The sequence below is a fragment of the Phoxinus phoxinus genome, assembly GCF_949152265.1.
Source record: "Phoxinus phoxinus genome assembly, chromosome: 22".
In the NCBI taxonomy this organism is placed as follows: domain Eukaryota; kingdom Metazoa; phylum Chordata; class Actinopteri; order Cypriniformes; family Leuciscidae; genus Phoxinus; species Phoxinus phoxinus.
In genome coordinates, this window is record NC_136897.1 from 20,860,828 (window position 1) to 20,881,275 (window position 20,448).

General features: G+C 38.9%; 2 protein-coding genes across 3 annotated transcripts in view; both read right to left on the minus strand.

Moving 5' to 3' along the window:
- The window catches only part of chd5 (chromodomain helicase DNA binding protein 5), a 38,911-nt gene extending 25,053 nt beyond the window's left edge, over nt 1-13,858 (minus strand). For both annotated transcript variants that reach the window (XM_079597292.1, XM_079597291.1), the window contains exons 1-7: nt 13,300-13,858; nt 8,155-8,312; nt 2,942-3,133; nt 2,746-2,864; nt 2,116-2,357; nt 1,604-1,716; nt 1,217-1,346 (exon numbers count right to left, since the gene is read on the minus strand). In XM_079597292.1, coding sequence (XP_079453418.1) covers nt 1,217-1,346; nt 1,604-1,716; nt 2,116-2,357; nt 2,746-2,864; nt 2,942-3,133; nt 8,155-8,312; nt 13,300-13,366 — 1,021 coding nt within the window. In that variant the 5' untranslated portion in view covers nt 13,367-13,858. The remainder of the gene's footprint in view (nt 1-1,216; nt 1,347-1,603; nt 1,717-2,115; nt 2,358-2,745; nt 2,865-2,941; nt 3,134-8,154; nt 8,313-13,299) is intronic.
- Nucleotides 13,859-14,781: 923 nt separating this feature from the next.
- Nucleotides 14,782-20,368, minus strand: rpl22 (ribosomal protein L22). Its single transcript, XM_079597102.1, has 4 exons — nt 20,273-20,368; nt 19,521-19,625; nt 17,796-17,920; nt 14,782-14,978 (listed from the first exon to the last, which is right to left on the minus strand). Exons 1-4 carry the CDS (start codon nt 20,282-20,284, stop codon nt 14,834-14,836), a joined length of 387 nt encoding a protein of 128 aa, XP_079453228.1. The 5' UTR covers nt 20,285-20,368; the 3' UTR covers nt 14,782-14,833.
- Between the last annotated feature and the right edge of the window lie 80 nt (nt 20,369-20,448).

Consider the following 20,448-nt stretch of genomic DNA (forward strand, 5'->3'; position numbering starts at 1 on the left):
CGTCTCCGCCGTGGCCACCCGAGGGGTCGTCTCCGCCATGGCCATCCGAGGGGTCGTCTCCGCCGTGGCCACCCGAGGGGTCTTCACCGCCGTGGCCGCCCGAGGGGTCTTCACCGCCGTGGCCGCCCGAGGGGTCTTCACCGCCGTGGCCGCCCGAGGGGTCCTCTCCGCCCTGGCCGCCCGATGGACTGTCTGCTTCGCCACGGCCGCCGATTAAGTTGTCATCCCCTGTTCCTGTTCCCCTTCATGGTCCTGGCCCTCCATCCCTTCCCCTGATCCTCCACCATTCCACCTCCCGCCTGGACTTATGTTTTGTTTGTTTTTTGTGGGTCTTGGAGCGTCTGGTAGCCGCTCCGTAGAGGGGGGGTTATGTCACAGTGTCTGGTTTATGTTCCTTGGGTCACCACTAGATGTCCTCCTTCCTCACGGTGTCCATCACACTAGTGAACTACATTTCCCACTATCCTTATTCTTCATTGCACTCAGCTGTCCCTTGTCACTAATCATTGCACTCAGCCTATTCCCCATTAGCATTGTCATTTCCCTGTGTATATATACCCTGTCTGTTTTAGTATGTGTCACGGAGTCCTTGTTTAATGTCCCCACACTTCCGTTCCTGTTGTTCATGTCTTGTTTCTTTGGATTGTTCTACTGGATTTTGACCCTTGCCTGGACTGGTTTTGTGAGTACGGATTTCCCCTAATAAATACTGCGCCTGGAACTTAACTTTTCCTGTGTGTGTGTCGTGACATATTGCTAATAATAAGAACATTTTCTTGAGCATCAAATCAGCTTATTAGAATGATTTCTGAAGAATAATGTGAGTAATGATGCTGAAAATTCAGCTTTGCCATTACAGGAATACATTACCTTTTAAAATATATTAAATATATAATTAATTATAATAATATTTCACAATGATACAGATATAGCTACATTGTTGGTTAAATTACCAAAAACCTTTAAACCTGTTTTTTTTTTTACTAAAACTAAAACTATACATAAAAAACTTTTTTGTTATTTGAAATAAATCTGAAATAAAATAATATAAATATTAGATTAAAAATTTTAACTAAACTGAAAATTAGAAACTGAAATAAAACAAACTAAAACTGAAATAAAGAAAAACTATTCAGAACTATGTATTAATAGTAATAATAATAATGACAAACGCACAAAACATAATTACTTATTATAAATAGTAAAAGCACTTCACTTTTTCTTTTTTTTCGCCCTCGGCGGGTCGACTTCTTTTTTGGTGCCGCTGAAGTGTCTGAGAGTACAGAGGCACTGTGAATGCTGATGTCATCAAAGTCCGAAAAGTCATCCAGGAAATCTTCCTCGCTCTAAGAAATGAAACATTAAAAAGTCTCAGATCAGAAGCTACTAAACATGAGAAGGTCATAACACGAAAACCAACTTCAGAAAGTACCTAATAAAACTGGGAGGAACCAGAAATCTAGGCAAGTATATCTAAACCAACAATTCATTAATTGTTCTGGGAAGTGGAAACTATTAGGAACGGTAAAAAAAATCTAGGGAATCTTTCCATGTGATATAGGTTAAGCCCTCGTAAGTTTTCAGACAGTGAAAAGGCACTCACCGAAGATCCTTTTTTCCTTTTTCCACCCTGGCCTGCTTTCGATTTGGACTTCTTCGGTTTCCCTTTCTTTTTTGTTTCTTTCACTGACTTACTTTTTTTTTTAGCACCAGGCCCTGCAATGCAGTCCAGATGAGATAAACAAAACAAAAAAGTTTTTTTGAGAGCTCTGAAAACAATACTCCATTCTTCAGACATAAATGAAACACATTTTTACGTTTGCAAACCTGCATTTTTGTAAAGAAGCTGAAATTAAATATGTATACTTATACAAAAAAGTTAAATATTCATATTTTGATACTTCATCCTCTTATCCCAGCTTAATATCCAGTCAAATATAAATAAACCATTCATAGAATGAAATTACACTCTTCACTTTAAAGTTGCAAGCACATTTGGATAAAGAATAACCAAATGTCAATCATTAATCATGTTGCATATGTAAACAATGTAAAAACCTCCACTAACTGCTTTAGAAATCCAACCCTAGATAAACAAAACGATTATTACGTTACCCTTTCCCTCTTTGGTTTTGGCTTTTTTGATTGGCCCAGATGGAGAGATCTGTTGGATACTTCTAATGCAAATGGGCGGAGCCACATTGACCGTTTCCACAGCAGCCGCCACGGCAGCCGCCACAGCAGTTGCAGAGGTGCCTTTAAAAGGGTTGTTCGCGCTGAACTCTCTCCATTTTGCTCCGAGCACTGTCATCATTTTTGACATGGGGATCTTGGGGTTCTTCTTGGCAATGAGGGGCCTAACCACAAAGAAAAATGTCAAAGAAAAAAACCTACTCTTAGACGCTGAAGTTGAGATTAGTGTGGCAAATTAGCTACGATATGCCACGCACTGTGGTGATTTTACTCTAGGTCCAGGATGTTCTCAGGAAGTATGAATCAGAAATTGAAAATATATACTAAAAAAGTGTCTATCACATCAAATATCATGCTGGTTACAATAGACGTGCATTGTGTGGGTCTGACAGCTCATCTTGTTTCAATCCCTGTTATTAGAAAACCTGTCATCATAATGTAATTACTTCATACAGGCATTAGCACTTGCCAGAAGGAATGTTTTAAAATAGAACACAACGTCTTGACAGCAGAGCATTAGAACGTCCAAGCAGAAGGACTTTAAAGCCCTACCTAAGAAACTGGCTAAAGGCTTTGTAGTTGGTGATGGTTTTATAGTCGTCCTCTGAGAAGGCGTACTGCACATCTTCGAGACCCCACTCCTGCATCAGCTGACTGGATGACTTTGGTTCCTGGTGTCACATGAGAAAGCGTTATTCATTTATTCCCCTGGCTAATAGAGCATAATGGAGAATTGCTATGTGAGAACCTTCATGTTTCCATCATCGTCGTCGTCATCGTCCTCGTCATCCTCTTTCTTTCGCTGTTTTGTTTTCCTCTCCTTCTTCTCTTTGGGTTTCTTCTTTTTCTTCTTCAGGGTGCTGTAGGTGCTGCTCTCACTCCCCGACCTGTGACCACGATCCTCTCTATCTGACATGTCATCCAGGCCGCTAGGAAGCCCCTGTGGGTGCAAGCACAGACATTAATGGGAGAAATTGTAACGTTCAATATGGTGGCTGTAGGAATGAATGTCCAGTGTAACCTTTCAGTTAAAAGAGCCAATCTTCTTTTTGATGAAGTTTGCACATACATTTCCCGGACTCACCTGAAAGATACTTTTCAGGTTTAAGCGTTTTTTAGTGTGAAGCACAATTTATGTTGAATTTGTTGAATTATTGCTGATTCTTAACAAAAAGTGTTAACAAAGTAGCCAGTATTTCCCATGAATTACCATAATGATAATGAACCAGATGATTCATAATTAACCGAAAATATACTTCTCATGATAACATAAAAGATCTTTAACGTTATGTTTTGAGCCATTGCTTTTAGCAAAGCATCTGTCAAACTAACACTGAAAAGGCTATATAAGATATAGCTTAGTGCTCTTATGAAATCGCTGATGCGCTGCGTGTTTCAGTGTGAAGCGCAGCACTGTGTTCATTTAAACGCGAACAGATCATGATGATGTGCTGTTCAATGTGCAGTTGGGAACGCAACGAAATTTGAAATGAGAAGCATTTGACAACCTGTTGTCACAGAAAATTAAAGGGTAAGTTCACCCAGAAATGAAAGAAGAAAAAAAATGTCATCAATTACTCACCCTCATGTCGTTCCAAACCCGTAAGACGTTGTATCTTCGAAACACAAATGAAGATGTTTTAAATTAAATCTGAGAGATTTCTGTCCCTCCATTGACAGGTCACACAACTACCACATTGTCGCTTGGTTGTTCCTAAAGAGATTGTAAAATAATCCATATGAATTGAGCGGTTTAGTCCAAATTTTCTGAAGAGACTCGATCGCTTTGATGAACAGATTGAATTTAGGCTTTTATTCACATATAAACATTGATCAGTGAATATAAACAGAAGCTCAACTGCTTGATGCGTAAGAACAAATCTTATCGGTTCACACATCAGCTTCTGTTTTAAAAGTCTTCATGAACTTTTTGAAGGGTCAAAGTGGTAGTTGCATGAACTGTCAATAGAGGGTCAGAAATCTCTCAAATTGTATTGTGTTTTGAAGATAAACGAAAGTCTTATGGGTTTTGAACGAACGACATGAGGGTGAGTAAATTATGACAGAATTTTCATTTTTGGGTGAACTATCCCTTTAAAGGTCTCCCCTCCATAAGGATTTGAACTCATGCAAGCGTAGAAATTACTGTAAAATAATTATTACAATATAAAATATTTATTTATTTAACAGTACAGTTGTATTACAATAGTAATATATTTTTGTCTTAGAGATCATAATAATAATTATCATTTTAAATTATGATATTATTATTGTATGAATTTCCCCATTCATTGTAGCTATACATGCATATGTCCACTGTACACAGAAAAGAGCTGCCTGGAGGTGTTATCAAGTCAACTGACTTGTCCTAAAGGGACTTTGGTGCAGGCTTATTAAAAATAGCACTATAAACTTTATAGTGGACAATTCAGCAGCACAAAAATCTTGCCTCTGTAAAAATATAACTTCAGTACTTTGTAGGAGCATTGAAACAGAGATCCTTTAAACTGGTAAAGACCTTGCAACCATAGATTTTAATTAAAAACAGGCTTTTACAATGGCATAACTATTGGTAAATGTACAATCAGCTCCACATTTTCAATAAAGGAAAAAAACAGATCATTACGACACTATTATTAGTAACATCTGGAAGCGGGGAAACCAATCAAAATGATCATACTGCTAGGGAACGCACGTTTCTGTGGGTGAATTACTGTGTGAGTGTGTGTGCGTGATTGGAGAAAGCCTGTTGCTGTGCTGCAGCTGTGCACTGGCTGGCAGACGTCTCCTCAGTGCAGGGTAGGCCGGCATTGCCGCAGAGCGCACAAGCTCCACCAGCAGCCGTTCGGAGTTGCCATGGAAACCAAACTGTGCAGTGTTGGGTGTGGGGGGGTGTAGGGGGGGCTCTCTCCACTGCAGCAGCCAATGGAACAGCGCCATCCAATCAGATGCGTTTGCATAACGAGCTTGTTATGAAGAGTCCCCATGGTTGCAGTGCCTGTGTTCTAGGGCCCGTCTAGACAAATCTCAATCACGTACATGGGGGAGGGAGAGCGAGAAAGTGAGAGTGGAAGAAGAGAGAGGGAAAGAGGAGGGATGCTTGTGCGAGAGGCAAAGACTAGAACCACTAAAAAGCTCCACAGCTGGAGTTGAAAGGTCTCCCAACATCTAAACCACAATAATCTGACAATGTACCTCAAAGGGAAAAAAAGATCCAATGTAAATAATGTGCCACAAAGAGGTTTTCAGGCTGACGCCATCCTGCAGTTCTTCCCTATAGAAAATGCTGTATTTTTATAGGAATAGTTCAGCTAAAAAATGTAAATTCTGTCATCATTTATTTACCCTCATGTTGTTACAAACCTGTCTGAGTGTCTGTGTACCTCAAAAAAGAAATGTGAGGCAGATTTGCCATTGTACAGGCATCATCATGTGTCTTGTGACTATTAACAATACATTGAATGGTAAATCTAGTTTAGTGGGAAATGGGAAGATATTGAACAAACAAATACAATTTCAGGCTTTTCCACATTATTTTATGGCTTCACAAGTTAGAGTAGTATATGAGTTGCATTTGAGTCGTATGAACAGAAAATGTATTAATCTGTATTTTCATCTTATTTTACAGTAAAAAAATATACTTATACTTATATATACTTACTAAACATACTTTAAACAAAACACATTTATTCCAGAATCAATATTGCATTGAGACATTTTCAACTGTTCATTGTAAGTTCAGGTTAGCTCAGGCCCATTAAATAATATTAACAGATATAACTTTTGATTATAATAATGTATTAGCAAATGCCGAAATTAACATTAACTGCAGTTAATAAATGCTTTAGAAGTACTTTTCATTGTTAATTAAATTACTGTTAAATTACTGTACGTATTTTAACAAATGGGACTTATTGTAAAATGTTACCTTTTGTCTTGCTTTAAACATAAAACAAATTGACTTTTTTTCTGAGAAAACAACACAATAATAAACATTTTTATGAAATGTTATATTTTTTATATATATATATATATATATATATATATATATATATATATATATATATATATATATATATATATATATATATATATATATATATATATATATATATTGGCAGTATTACTTCTGTGCCACTTTTTTGTCCTTTTTGGAGCTTGACAGCCCCAGTAACTATTCACTTTAATAGAAAGTATGGAGAGGAAAAAGAGCAGCGTGAACACTGCTGCAAAAGAAAGTCACGTGGGTTTAGAAAGAGAGCAAATGATGAAAGAATCTTAATTTTTGGGTGAAATATACCTTTAAATACTGCATTTTCTTTGGTAAAGAACTGCATAATAGTGTCAGACATCTTTGGGAAAAAATGTTCCTGTGAGATTTTTTTTTCCAAAAACATCCTCATCTTCAACACACCCAGACCAGAAAAAAAGAAGAAGAAAAAAAAAAAATTCATCTGTACAACTGAAATGTCACTTATCATTGTTTACATCGGAGAAAGCATCAGTTCTCACTCTCCTGTTACAATCCCCAGACTCTCCACAGTCTATCAGGCTCCGGCGCAGGTGGCCGGCTTTGGCGAGCTGAACTGTTAGATTTGCGGACAGCAGAAGGGCAGGCGAAGGTTTTGACCCGCATTGATTTGAGCCTGTGTCTGACACGGCACTGCAGGGAGAGCATGACTGACGCCAAGCGGGGCTCTTAGCTGCTGAGGGGAGACCTCTCTGCCCTCTCCACGGCACATTTAACACTGCTGAGAAGGAGGGAGGGTTGAGAGAAAGACTGAATCTGTGCAAGGAGGCAGAGAGAAAGTGAGGGAGGGTTAGGGCGGAGAAAGAGAGGAATCCCTCTCATTATCTCAATGGTAAGCACAGTCAGCTGGGGGGGCTGTGACCGACTGACCTGTCAAACGTTTTATCTCTCGCCAAGGCGCGGAGGGAGGACTGACTGAAGGGAAAAAAGCTGTTCGGTAAACAATACAACGAAATACCCCGAGGTCAGGAGAGTCGTTTCATACTGATCATACACCTCATGAGAGCAGCGCTTATGCCACAGCCTTGTCGACAATAGCACACCTGGCCTTTCTGAGTGCTATTATGTTTTGTATGCTAAAGTCAGACCAGGGCGCTACTTGTTATATGGATGGTCTAATGTCAGCGTAACTTTTCTGAGAAGAAACCCTGTTTTTCATAAGATAGTTTCCATTTAGTGCCTTTTGTTCAGTGGAATACAAAAGAAGATTTTTTTTTTTGGGATAGTGTAGAAAAAAAATACATACTATAAAAGTATGTAGGGTTCAATGTTGTTTTGGACCCCATTGACTTTCGTTGTATGGACAAAAACATTCGTCAAAATATCCTTTTTTGTGTATTGTTCAGAAGAAAGAAAGTCATGTAGGTTTGGAATGACATGAGGGTGAGTAAATGATGAGAAAAAAAAATAATATTCATGATGAAAAACATACAGTATGTGTCCTGCTCTGTTTTTGTTAGCACTGTTTCATTTATCCATCGTGCTCATGCCCCAACAATTTTTCAATGCATCTTTTATGTACCACAGAAGAAAGAAAGCTATACAAGTTTGGAACAACATGAGGATGAGTAAATGATTTTGGGGTGAATTATCCCCTTCAGTGTGCATTTAATTGGAATTGTTACCATTTTTTATTACCGGTACATACAAATAAATGGATGTTTTCATGATAACTTGACCAAACTAATAGTATCTGACTGGACTTGAGAGCATACTGAACAATTTGAATTTGAACTGTCCCAGGTTTTCCCTTTAAAAATCTGATCATTACATTTAAAGCCATTCAAAAACAAAGATGCTATACCATAATTGCAGGTTTAACAAATGCACATCACATGAACATAAATTCCATTCTGATTATGTCACATTTGACATACTGTATATTTCACCCATGCTTCAAACGATCAGATAACAATTATACAGTTTCTTACCTCCTTCTTCTTCTTTTTCTTAACTTTGGGCTCCTTTCCCTCCATTATCTTGCTGGGTTTCTTCTTCTTATGCTGTTTAACCGAATCATCCTCAGAGAAGAATCTCTCTAGCGGCGACAGGGGGACACTCCTCTGACGTTCACCTTCCTCATCCTCATCTGAGAAAAAAACAGAGGAGGTTTACAGTTACAAGACACATCACATCTCCAACATCCATCCATCTGTCCATCTATCCCGATCTAATGAAAAAGGTAACTATTTTACGATTGTGTATGAATTTATACAAAATCTATCCCTCGATTGTTTATTTATCTTTTTTATGAGTTGGCGATTTCATATGAAATAGTAAGAAATCTATCTATCTATCTATCTATCTATCTATCTATCTATCTATCTATCTATCTATCTATCTATCTATCTATCTGTCTGTCTGTCTGTCTGTCTGTATCTCTGTTTGTTTGTCTGTCTTCTGCTAGGGGCTTGCCTGTGAAGCGAAGACTTCTTTTAGAGGAAAAGCAAAGATTTTAGTTGACACACTGAAAGGGGAGCGAAAATAGAGAGGCGAGGTCTCTGCCACCTGCTGAACTGTGAATCTCTCACTGTAAACAAAAAAACTACTGTCTGGCAGCACATATTCACTGTAACACTTCAATAATGCCACGCTGTCAAAAAGGCTAAGCTCAAAAAAAAAAAAAAGAAGACATCAGGGAGGCATCCTTTGCCACCGGAGCTCTAACGGTACGACTCCTGCCGACTGTCTATCGTCAGCTCAGACGGCGGCCCATGAAATATGCAGCACGTGTGGTGGAGTCAATCAGCTAAAGCCCTGTCCCGCAGCCCACCATGCCCCGTGGGAGCTGCCAGAGATGGGGCTTTCCCAGCCTCTTGGATGCTATCCTCGAAATCCACTTAACCTTCATTTAGCTGCTACTGTTTGAGGACTTCAGCTCCGGTGAGAGCAGCCCCTACGCGGTTCAAGCCCGGCTTGCAGCCCTACAGGGCATTTCGGGTATTTACTCACGTAAAATACAGAGCTCCCCATCTTTCTGTCAGCTGCTGGGAGGCTTTTTATTATTTCAATCTTCTGCTGCACATAAACAGAGCAGTTGCCTGTGAGATGACGGATATTTAGGGCATAGCGTCTGCAGTACATCTCACAGGGAGGCTCTTTCATGTCGGCAGAATATGTCTGCTGCCTGCCAGGCGCATCAAGCTCACATCTCGTCTTCATTCATTTCTCACTTACAGTCGCGGTGATGCAACACAGCACTCTTGAAGTGGGGATATCTGGCAAAGGTTTTACATTGCCAACTGACTTTTAAGGTGAAAATTCACATTTATAAATCAAACCAATGTGAATATTAATATATCAATACAAATAAGCTGAAGTGTTTTTTTCAATGTGCAAAGAAGTCCCGGAGTTGCTGCAATAGGCGGTCACGTTCTGTGCTATGTTCCCATGTAAACAGAGCCTCGTCCAGGAACCGCCAGGTGTTTAAAAGCTGTGCTGCTGCCATTTGCTAACTGGTACCGAGCCTGAAAATGTCATGACATGCAGCCATACATTTCTGTGTCAGCTAAGCACGGACATTGGGGTAACTTTGACCTTGTAACAAGGGCTGGGTCATTGCCACACTCCATTAGAGATGGGATTCACGGCCGGGCTCGCTGTTAAGAAGGGGAACGTTTACAGGAAAATGCATTAGCCGTCTGACAGAGTGTGTATGTTAATAGTGCCCCCACCGTTAATGTGATGAGACAGCATGGTTAGAACACCCCCTCATTGAGACCTTCAACTTTTATAGGCGCTATCTCTACTTTCTGAAGACTGTATCCTTTCTCCAAGCCCAAGGCTGATTCACAATCCTTTGCTTTGCTTTGCAAAGACATACACTGGCAAAAATTGCAAGTACACAAGCAATGTAGTCTAAAATGAATGTCCTAATAACCCATAAAACTAGAACAAAGGCACTGAAATTGAGTTTAGATGCTCTAATTTTTTTATTCCAGCATGCATATTCTATACTCCAGTAATTTGCTGGTAAAATTCATAGTTTTAATTTGACACACACTGTGGAGTCTGAAGCAGAGTCTGATGACACACAGACATATGTGTGTGATGCAACAATGATTTACACGCATGCACAAACTCCAGCAAAGAAGGAAGGGGTGTCAGCTTTCACAGCGCAGCTTCCAAAAATAACCCCCACCAATCAGAGCGATGAGCAGAGGGAAGCTCATGATAATCTTTCAATTTCAAAGATAAGACTATGTAAAAGAAAACCCGACTGTGAGTGGAGGAAATAGAGGAAAAAAACACTCAAATGACTTTGGATCAGTTTCAACCTAATGCGTCCTAATGAGAATCACCACAAACAGAACTCGTACTAGCATTGTTGGGGCAAGACGTACAAATGAAAGAGTGCTAACAAGAACAGAGCAGGAAATGATCTTTTTTTCTCATCATTTACTCGCCCTCGTGTCATTCCAAACCTCCATGACTTTCTTTCTTCTAAACAATACACAAAAGAATGTTTTTGTCCATATATAAGAAAGTCAATGGGGTCCAAAAGAACATTGGACCCCACTGATTTTCAATGGAAAAACAAAAAAACATTTTTCAAAATGTCTTCTTTGTTTGCGATCTACAGAAAAGGCATGCAGGTTTTGAACGACAAGAGATTGAGTAAATTAGAGAATTTAATGTGTGGGTAAATTATCCATTGATGAATTTGAAGACTGGAAACCTTTGGAAATCTGGGAGAAAATCACTCTTTCTCTCTGGAGCCGCTCCATCCTTTGTTCCTGATGTGGCACACGAGGAATGCGGAGTCAAGTTGCAACAATTTAAAAGTAACTGATTAAAATGTACATATCTTAACAGAGCTGATGCACATCCATTAACCAAATCCGATGGAGGTGAAATAACATGCAAATTTTGAGCTTGCTTTTGAATTCTTTATCATGTTTCATTCTCTTAACGTTCTTATAAATCATCCGTTTGTTTCTTTGTATCTGCGTTTAGGGCACGCGCCAGTGATCACTTCATTGCTCCTGCTGTGGGCACCAGTCATGTGTTCTGCAGTGTTTGGATCGTGCAGTAAACAGTCCTGTTTGCAAATCTCACTTCGATGGCCTATACAAACTGCATTCTCAATATAAGTCATATCACATTACTGCATCTTAGATTCACTGTAATGAATTAAAAATAAAGAGAAATATGCTTTACGGTTCTTTGCGGAGAAGCTAGAGATTAATTGCTTGAATGTAATCGTATTGTACGGGAATTATTATGCAGTGGTTTGCAACTAATTAATAATAAATCGTAAAATATGAGCTAAATTCAAGTTGTATTTAATAATCTCACCAAAAATTCATCAGCCACCTCAGAATAGGAACCATGAACGTGTTCTGGCCTGCACAATGAAAGCAATCACAGTGAATGGGACTAAACAGAATAACCCAAAATCCTGGCTAGTCCTCCACTGCATAGATTTCTCATTTTTAGCACATGCGGGGGCTTACTGTCTACACGGAAAGAGCATGCTGGCTCATAAATTATTTCTCAATTATTAATTCTTCTGCATACTGCACATTATTTCTAACCATTTGCAGCCCGCAGCAGCTTCATCTCTGGCATGTTGCCGCCTAGTAAAAAAAAAAAGAAAAAAAGAAGGTAAATACGCGATTGGGGTGCAAATGAGATAGTCGTGCTCAGGTCGGTCACGTGATTAATTTGTGACTAATTCCGAGGCAGCCTAGACCGAGCTGGGAGTGAAAAACTATAAATGTATTGATTTTATTGAACTGAGGGCCATGAATGTATAAAAGGCAGGCATGCAGGCAGAAATGGGTCTTTACACGGCTTCTCGATCACACCGCTGAGAACCATGCTCTCACAATCCATGGCTTTTGAGACCAATCTATCGTAAAAAAACAAGATTGATGAGTCTTTTTTTTAAATAAGATGCACGCCTTCCACCAACACTAGAAGCATAAGACACACAGACATAAGAATACAGTCAAACAGAGATTGTCAACAGCAGTGATGAACCCATGGATAATGTTGGCTTCGGAGTTAACCTTGAATATCACCAGAGAACCAAATACCCAGCATCAACGTGAAGAATAACAACAATAAGAAAAAATTTCTGTAAAGAAACAAAAAAAATCTGTTACATTAATTTAAATTTAGCAAATACCCCTCTTTCAGGCAACACCACAAGTCTACACTGTAATTCCAATTGTGATTAACTGTAGCCTATCATTATCAGTACATTTTACAGTAACAAACAGATTAATAATAAATCAAATAGGTTTGTATCATTATATAATCCAATTGCAAAATATTAACTCACCAACCCTACTGTATTTTTTTTTACAGTGTAGAAATCAAACTCTTATAAGATACTGTGGACTGTCTTGGCTCAAGTCTGTGTCAAATAGACCACAGAGGCAGAGGATCATTGTAGCTGATGTTTTCCTGTCACACGTGGCTCTGTCAAGCACATGCACTACTTTTACAAGACAGTGTGACCACAGAGAAGCTTTGTCACCATCAGCCCTTACATATTCCACGGAGGAATACCATATCACCTTTTTGAGAAACTGATGATGCTCCCTTTTTTTGTGTTTAGATCAGCTCTAAACGATGCATAGATCACAACAGCTCGGTCTTGCATACTATTTTTACAATGTGTCTGCAGCATGCCATGCACTAGACTTTATATTAAAACAGTCCATCAGGTTTAGACATCATTGTGCATGTGCACAGTGGGTGCAATATCAGAGCAGCCTGACTGGAAAGAAAAAAAGACAGTGGGTGCATGCATAACTCATTTATATGCAAAGACAAATGCGCCTGTAAAAACAAACCGCCGGATGATGGAATACGAACATAGCTGAGAAATGAGAATCGCAGACTGATGGTCTGCTGGCGGACAGTCGCGCTTTAATGACTCAAATACAGTCGGACAGTGTACCGTTATTTTTGGACGAACAGTGTCCGGTGTGAGAACAGAAGCTACTGAGACTATAATAAATCGCACGCGCGTCAAGCCCCTTTTCCTCCGCATTCAACTAGGCGTAGCAGCGCAGTTGTGAAGGGCAGAGCTCTCCCTCCCCTGTGACTCTTTACCCCCTCACCTGGCACGTCGTCCTCAAAATCCACATCGTCTTGCCCCTCATCTTCATTGCTTAGCGATCCGGGCATCTTTACCGCATAACAAGAAAATCACATCCGAGATACAGGGATAAAGTCCTGAAACTTAACCCTCTCAATGCCCAGATTTTCAGATTCAGAGGAGACGTCTACTAAAGGTGAGGTAAAAAAAATATTTTAATATGCTCTCAATAAAATAAAAGATGGCTGCCCTGTTTTAAAACATCTTTCCCTTTCTCCCTCTTCTCTATCCAAATCCTCCAGTCTGAAAATAAGAAAGAGACAAAAATGGAACACACATGCCCAGATTGTGACGTCTGGTCGGTTGCCATGGCAATCCATCCCATAGTTTCCCGACACAACTAGTTAGTGCTGTTCTGCTGGTCACCGGCTTAACTAGTACTGAGAGTGGCGGCGGCGGCGCGTGCACCCGTCTCGCGCTGGCATTGCCCTTTTCCCGCTCAAGTTCGAGGAATGCGAGGTTATAGAGGGAGACACACAGGAGAAAGTTCCCTCACAATCCCTTTTCAGTCAGGCGAAGGAAACGCATAATAAGAGCTGGGGGGGGATAGTTGTCGTGTTTTTTTTGTGTTTTTTTAGGTCGAACAATTTATATATTCAAGGTCATGACTGAACGCACATCTGACGCCGGAGTTTATTGACGTTTTAAAGGGAAGGTTCACTCAAAAAAAAAAAAAAAAAAAAAAAAAAAGGGGGGGGGGGGGGGGTCTCGCAGTCTCGGTCACCATTCGCTTTCAATGCAGCCTCTTGCAATTCTATACATATGAATGGAGACTAAGGCTGTCATTGTGCTTTCGCATTTTGGGTGAACAAGAAATTACCAGGTTTCTGTTTTTTAAACGAAATGTTAATCCTTAAGGAATTATTTTTAAAGCAAATAAACATCAAATTTATTATTTTTCAATCCGAATCATAAGCTGTTGCCAAGGATACTGCTGTCAGATGCTCTACGTAATAAAGCAAGACATTTATAATAATATTGAGAACAATCAAGAACAATTAAAAACCATATAATACCATTATAGGGCGGGTGGGTGAGAGTACAACCCAGCATAAACCAACCTAAGCTGGTTTGCTAGTCTCCCTTTCTAGTGTGGTTTTAGACACTTTTCAGATGGTCCGAAGAGTTAAGCACAAGCTTGGGAGATCAGCTAAAACTATCAACCATTTCATGCCGGTTTAGGTTGTTCCCAGATAAATGAACTCTCTGAACCCTGTGAGTGCAAAAACTTCAGTTGCTATGGAAATTATTGGTCCTTTCTGACTGGTGGTAAGAGTCCTATATGCTTTAATGGAACAGAAAGGAACAGACTTCTGTTGCTCTAAAAATAGAAAGAAAATGCATAATTATAAATCAAATGGATTTTGCCAGCACTTTTGCACCCTCAGAGCAAAAGACACAATGTTTTGAACATACTGAAATGAGCACATCAGAGACAAAGAAACAGATTTCTTTTGAAAATTTATTGAATTTACAAAAGAGTGGCATGGAATTATTTAATCTTCATCGTCTTCCTCCTCCTCGTCCTGATTTATCTGGAAGTAGCGCAGTTCATAGCTCTCCTTGGTGTTCGCTACTACACGCAGCCAGTCACGCAGGTTGTTCTTCTTGAGGTACTTCTTGGTGAGATACTTCAGATACCTGAAGACAACAAATAAACACTTAAGTGTGATCATTCACAAATGGCATTGAGTTTCAAATGATATGGTAATATGGACAAACACTGTAAAGAGGTCTGAGTTTACAGCCTCTTCCAGTGTGCATTTAAAAACTACAAACTACAGGCTTCTCAAATAACCACAAATGATGGGGAAAATCAGAACCCTACATATATATGATTTGAATTTTTGCAATAAAAGTCACTATTTATAAATATAGATAAAGGTTTTAGAAGTAACTGCTTTGTATTCACACCATGTTTTACTGGGCAAAACAAAAGAAACAATCCCTACGGTAATCAAAAAGGTCTTAATCAGATCTTGCTTCCCAGACATATATTTGACAAGGACAATATGTAGATGACATGACACAAAGAGAAGAAAAAAAGTGAGGCAATATTAAAAAAGCAGTAGCAATACAATTATTAATATGTATTTTAGGGATGCATGATATATCGGCTACCATATTGATATGCGTTCATTGGTCAGTTGTTATCAGCCCAATATGCAAATTTAGCCAATATTATAATGGATTATTTTCTTCAGCTGTTCACCATGATGATTTTTAATTGCTTGAAATATGAAAATACCGTTTAAAGCAACATGTGCAGCTCGAGTCGGTCACATAGGCTATATAAAATTATAACGAGAATATTATAATTGTGTGCTTGGGACATGGCTTTTAATGGGGAGTCTTTTGGTTTTCAAAAAAATCACCAACATTTGGTTTTAGATTTATTGGCCAATATATCGGTTACCGGCTAAATATACGATTATCCGTATCGGCCACAATTTTCATATCGATGCATTCTTCATGTAATGCCTAGCTTGAAACTTTACAGTATAAGTGGAATAATAGTCATTACACAAAGGTCATAGTAATGTATCCGAATTAATTAATTTAATTACTGCAAAATAAAAGTAGATAAAAATGAGAAAACTTTATAGGCTAGACAGTAACTCTCAAAATTATTTAATACTGTATATCCAACACACTAACAATGATAAATCTGACATTAAAGCCACAGAATGGGTTGCTTTATGTTTTTAATAATATAACAGCTCTTCTGAAAAGCCTTTTCTAGTTAGCAGGCTGGAATTCAGCATCCAGACGAATAAAAAAAAAATGCATGATTATAGTCTACATATAATAGGAAAAAGTAATTTTGACAGTACTTACACCAAAATACATGTTTGATAGAAAGATGCAAGTACAATACTTCAGTTTGGCGGTAAATAAATCAAGGATGAATGTAAAACACCTCTATGACTAAATTAGCAGTACTTAACACTTTCAGTTTGCAGAATATGTGGGCTGTTTAGTCAATGAGAACATTTACATTTAAGCTACTGTGCAGAGTTTGCAAGACCTGTACGCTTATGATTCAACAACATCCTAACTGAGAAAAATGGACACTGATTTACAGAGAAAAAAAGTTAATTGACATCTATCCAGTTTTGATGACTAAGGGTGCTTTCACATCCGTAGTTCAGTTCATTTGGTCCGGACCAAGGGAGAAAAATTATACTTTGTAGCATTTCAGGCGTTTTGGTTCCTTTTCACACCACACTGATTGCTCTGGTCCGAATCAGTTGATCAGACGCTTAATCAAAAATCCAGCAGACAACACACCGCTTTTTACTATGGAGAAACGATTTTGTGGGCTTGTATCGTGGGATTGTATCTCTGGTCATAGTTTATTATAGTTTGTCTACACAACTTTAGGCAAACAATAACATTTGAGAATGAAGCGAGGATGCGGCTTGAAAATAATGTTTTATGCAATGCACACGGCGAGTCACTTCAGGAGGAGGCGACACGTGCATTAATGTTGCTAAACAGTGACAATGCACAGCGCCGCTGACGACGGCAGCTGGTTTAGTACAAAAATGTGCAGTTGGGTCTGTTCGAGGTCGGATCACGTTCTCACCACAAACGAACCGCTCCAGAGTACGTTTGAAAGCGTACCAAGACCACCTCTCCGAGGAGCTCTCGGTACACTCGTTTGGTCCGCTTTTGGTGCGCACACGAGTTCGATTGCTGCATTCACACCTGCCCAAACGAACCGCACCACGGGGGACAACGAACTCTAGTGCGATTCAACAGAACTAAATGAGGCAGGTGTGAATGCACCCTAAGGAGCCGTTTACACGACACCGTTTTAATCTAAACCCGGAAAACTATGCATTTCATTTACACAAGCGTTTTGGGGAAAAATGCTAACTTTTGAAAACAGGTTTCGATGTGTAAGTTTTACAAACCTATACCATTACAGTCTCTGTGTAAATATTAAACATTAATAAATATTGGTGTAAATAATGGTGGTGGTTGAGGAGAGATTCCCTGATATGATAGTAAAGCACTTTGGGTGTACAGTGGTACATATGAAAGCACTATAAAAATGTATATTCAATATGAACTAAGATGAATAAATACTGTACAGGTATTTTTCATTGTTAGTTCATATTAACTAATGTAGTTAATATTAACAAATGAAACCTTACTGTAAAGTGTTACTAAAATCTCAAAACAAAATTGCATTGGAAATAACAGCAATTAAGTGATAATGGCAAAAGACCATATAAAGTGCACCAATGTTCTCTTTTGCCGTTTGGTAATACATGTACATAATTTTTCAGTTCCATTATCTTAATCACTACTTTTACCTCTCGTTTTAGTTTTAACTGATCAAAATGTTCAACATAATGGTCACAGAGTAATAACAGCAATAAGCTAATAGTTAGCCTCTCTTTCTAAGCATTTAACTTCAGGAAAGTGGATCTCTAATCTCAGACTCACCTTTTAGAGAAGGGGACCTCTGATGTCACTGTGATTTTGCTTTTGCTCCTTTCAATGGAGACCACGCCACCACCCAAGTTACCAGCTTTACCATTTACTTTGATCCGCTCCTGAAGGAACTGTTCCTAAAGAGAGAGACATACAGACATGCCTATAAGATCATACAGAAATACAACTGCAAGCCATCAACCCGTCCCCACATTTATCAAAGCCGCACAAACATCCATTAGTTATTTTGAAAACGAAATAAAATCAAAATCAATTTTACAGAATTAATGAAAAATTAGACTATACAATTACAGAGACTTAACTATCTGTACAAGGACACTTTGCACCTTATTTAAGCCATTAACAGACTAAGGCAGCAACAACTAATCGATAAAATTGGTTATTATCGACAATGAATTTGATTATCGATTATCTGCGCGCTGCGCCTTGGAAACCATAAGCCAGTCACATCGCTTTACAGTAGTGAAAAATTCATTTCTATAAAAAAAAAAAAAAAAAAAGTAATTCTATTTTGCATATTTTGACAACAAGCGTCTTGTTAAACTTCACAGATTTCGACCTTTACGTTCATTAAAAAGGCTTTTTATGCTATTGTATGCTCATTTTTTTAAATGTAAGCAACTAATTTAGACGTGCAAACTGGGTGCTGGTGTGATGAGAAGTTCGTGCTCGGCCAGATTTGGCTCGAAGTCGTTCATCTTCAGATGCGGAGCCACGCGCTCTTACAAAATCTGCCGTGCACACCGCCAGGTGAAATGGGCCCTTACGCACCCAACGCGCACGACCACTCACACCACAATGACGTCATTTTTGTCGTGCGCACCTTAGCGCTCGTGCGGACGTGTCGAGTATAAACGGCCAGGGACACAGTGGCTGCGTGGCATGAGCGTGGTGTTTCGGTTGCGTGTCAGCTGCGTGGCGTTTTCTGTGTCTCTTGCACACCAGAAACGCTGCTGCTACTAGAATAAAAATGCTGCAAAAATTTGATAGCCAGTATGAATTGCCTGGGAGAACATGACTGAGACTGAGAGTCCATTGCTTTTATTATTTGTGGTTGTTTTGTTCATTTATTGTGGATAATTAAAATGTTTTTCGTTTTCAGTGTTAAATAGTCTTTAGAAATAAAAGTTTATTGATCTTTGAAAAGGTGTACCTGCATTATTATGCCATTATCATTATTTTAGATGAAAATTGTCTCAGAACGACAATATTATCTTTTATCGCAATAATTTCGTGGACAACTTATCATCCAGCTAAATTTGTTATCGTGACAGGACTAGATACATTCACTATATTTCTTTTCATATACTTTAGTTTACATTACACATTGTTTGGAGGACAGCATAGGGCAGGATATGGAATAAAATTGTTTAAAATTGTTACAGCTATAAAATAGTTAGGCTATAGTTGCAGCTCCATAACAGACAAATTAGTTTATGTGCCATTTAGGGGCAGGTCTACCTGAAATGGATACAAGCAGGAAATGCAGTTTTACATGTGTACATAAAAAGATCCAGTTCTGATATTTTGATTAAACATTATGAGGCTGAACAAATTCAAACTATAACATGCATTTAAAATGGATAGGATGAATTTTAGTTTCAGGCAAACTTTAAAAACATACACGACACCCAAAATGGCTGGTCAGTCATGTAATCTGATTGGAGATTTCCAGTTTTATGCACACTATGAATCAAAAAACCAGTGCACACTTACAAAGTTAGCAGCATCCATGATGCCATCCTCCACAGGGTGGGTGCAGTCCAAGGTGAACTTTAGGACCTGCTTTTTCTTCTTCCCACCCTTGGTCACCTGCTTTTTCTGCGAGACACAATCAGAAGCTCATGATGAAATCAATAGAGATCAGGGTTTCCAATAAAATAACTGGATGGCTGAATTCATGTAAGGCATGTTTCTCCGATCATTCAATAAAAATAGCTCTAGCAAAACGGGAATCTGACAGCATATGAGACAACGACCAACGGTTACACATATTTCAAAGCAATAACGAAATTAATTTAAAAACGTTGAGGTAAAATTGAAATTAAATCTCCAACGCAGGCATAACGTTACCATTTTTGGCTAAGTTAGCTTCGTGGTTTCAATGCTTTGGCTAGGAATTGCTTTAAAACCAAAATACAACAAAAATATAAATGATCTACAGTTCGATACATATCAGTATTGTCTAGAAACGCTCATTATTCTAGTAGTTATCCTGTGTCGGTTCTATGAGAAATGCTAATCCGCTAACTGGTGGTTGCTACAACGTGGTTGCACACGAGCAGGCCACCCTCCAGACCTCCGGTAAACAAACGCTTTTAAAAACAACACTGATGCACACATTCTTTCGTTAATCAAAGTACTCAAACTCTCCATGATTCGCCTTTAATATTCACTGATTTCTGCGAGCCTAGAGGGACGTGACAAAACGTATTTTGTCGTTTTTCAGAAAATTTGCTCGTACTCACAATCGGGGCCATGGCCGACAGTTTGGCAGAAAGAGAGAGGAGAGGGAGCGCATGCGCATTGAAAACTTCCCGTTATAATCTATTCCAAACACAATCGATAGAATCAGTTATTCGGAGATTGATTAATACAGTCACTGGATCATGACAATGGCCATTTTATTTATTTGTACCTAACG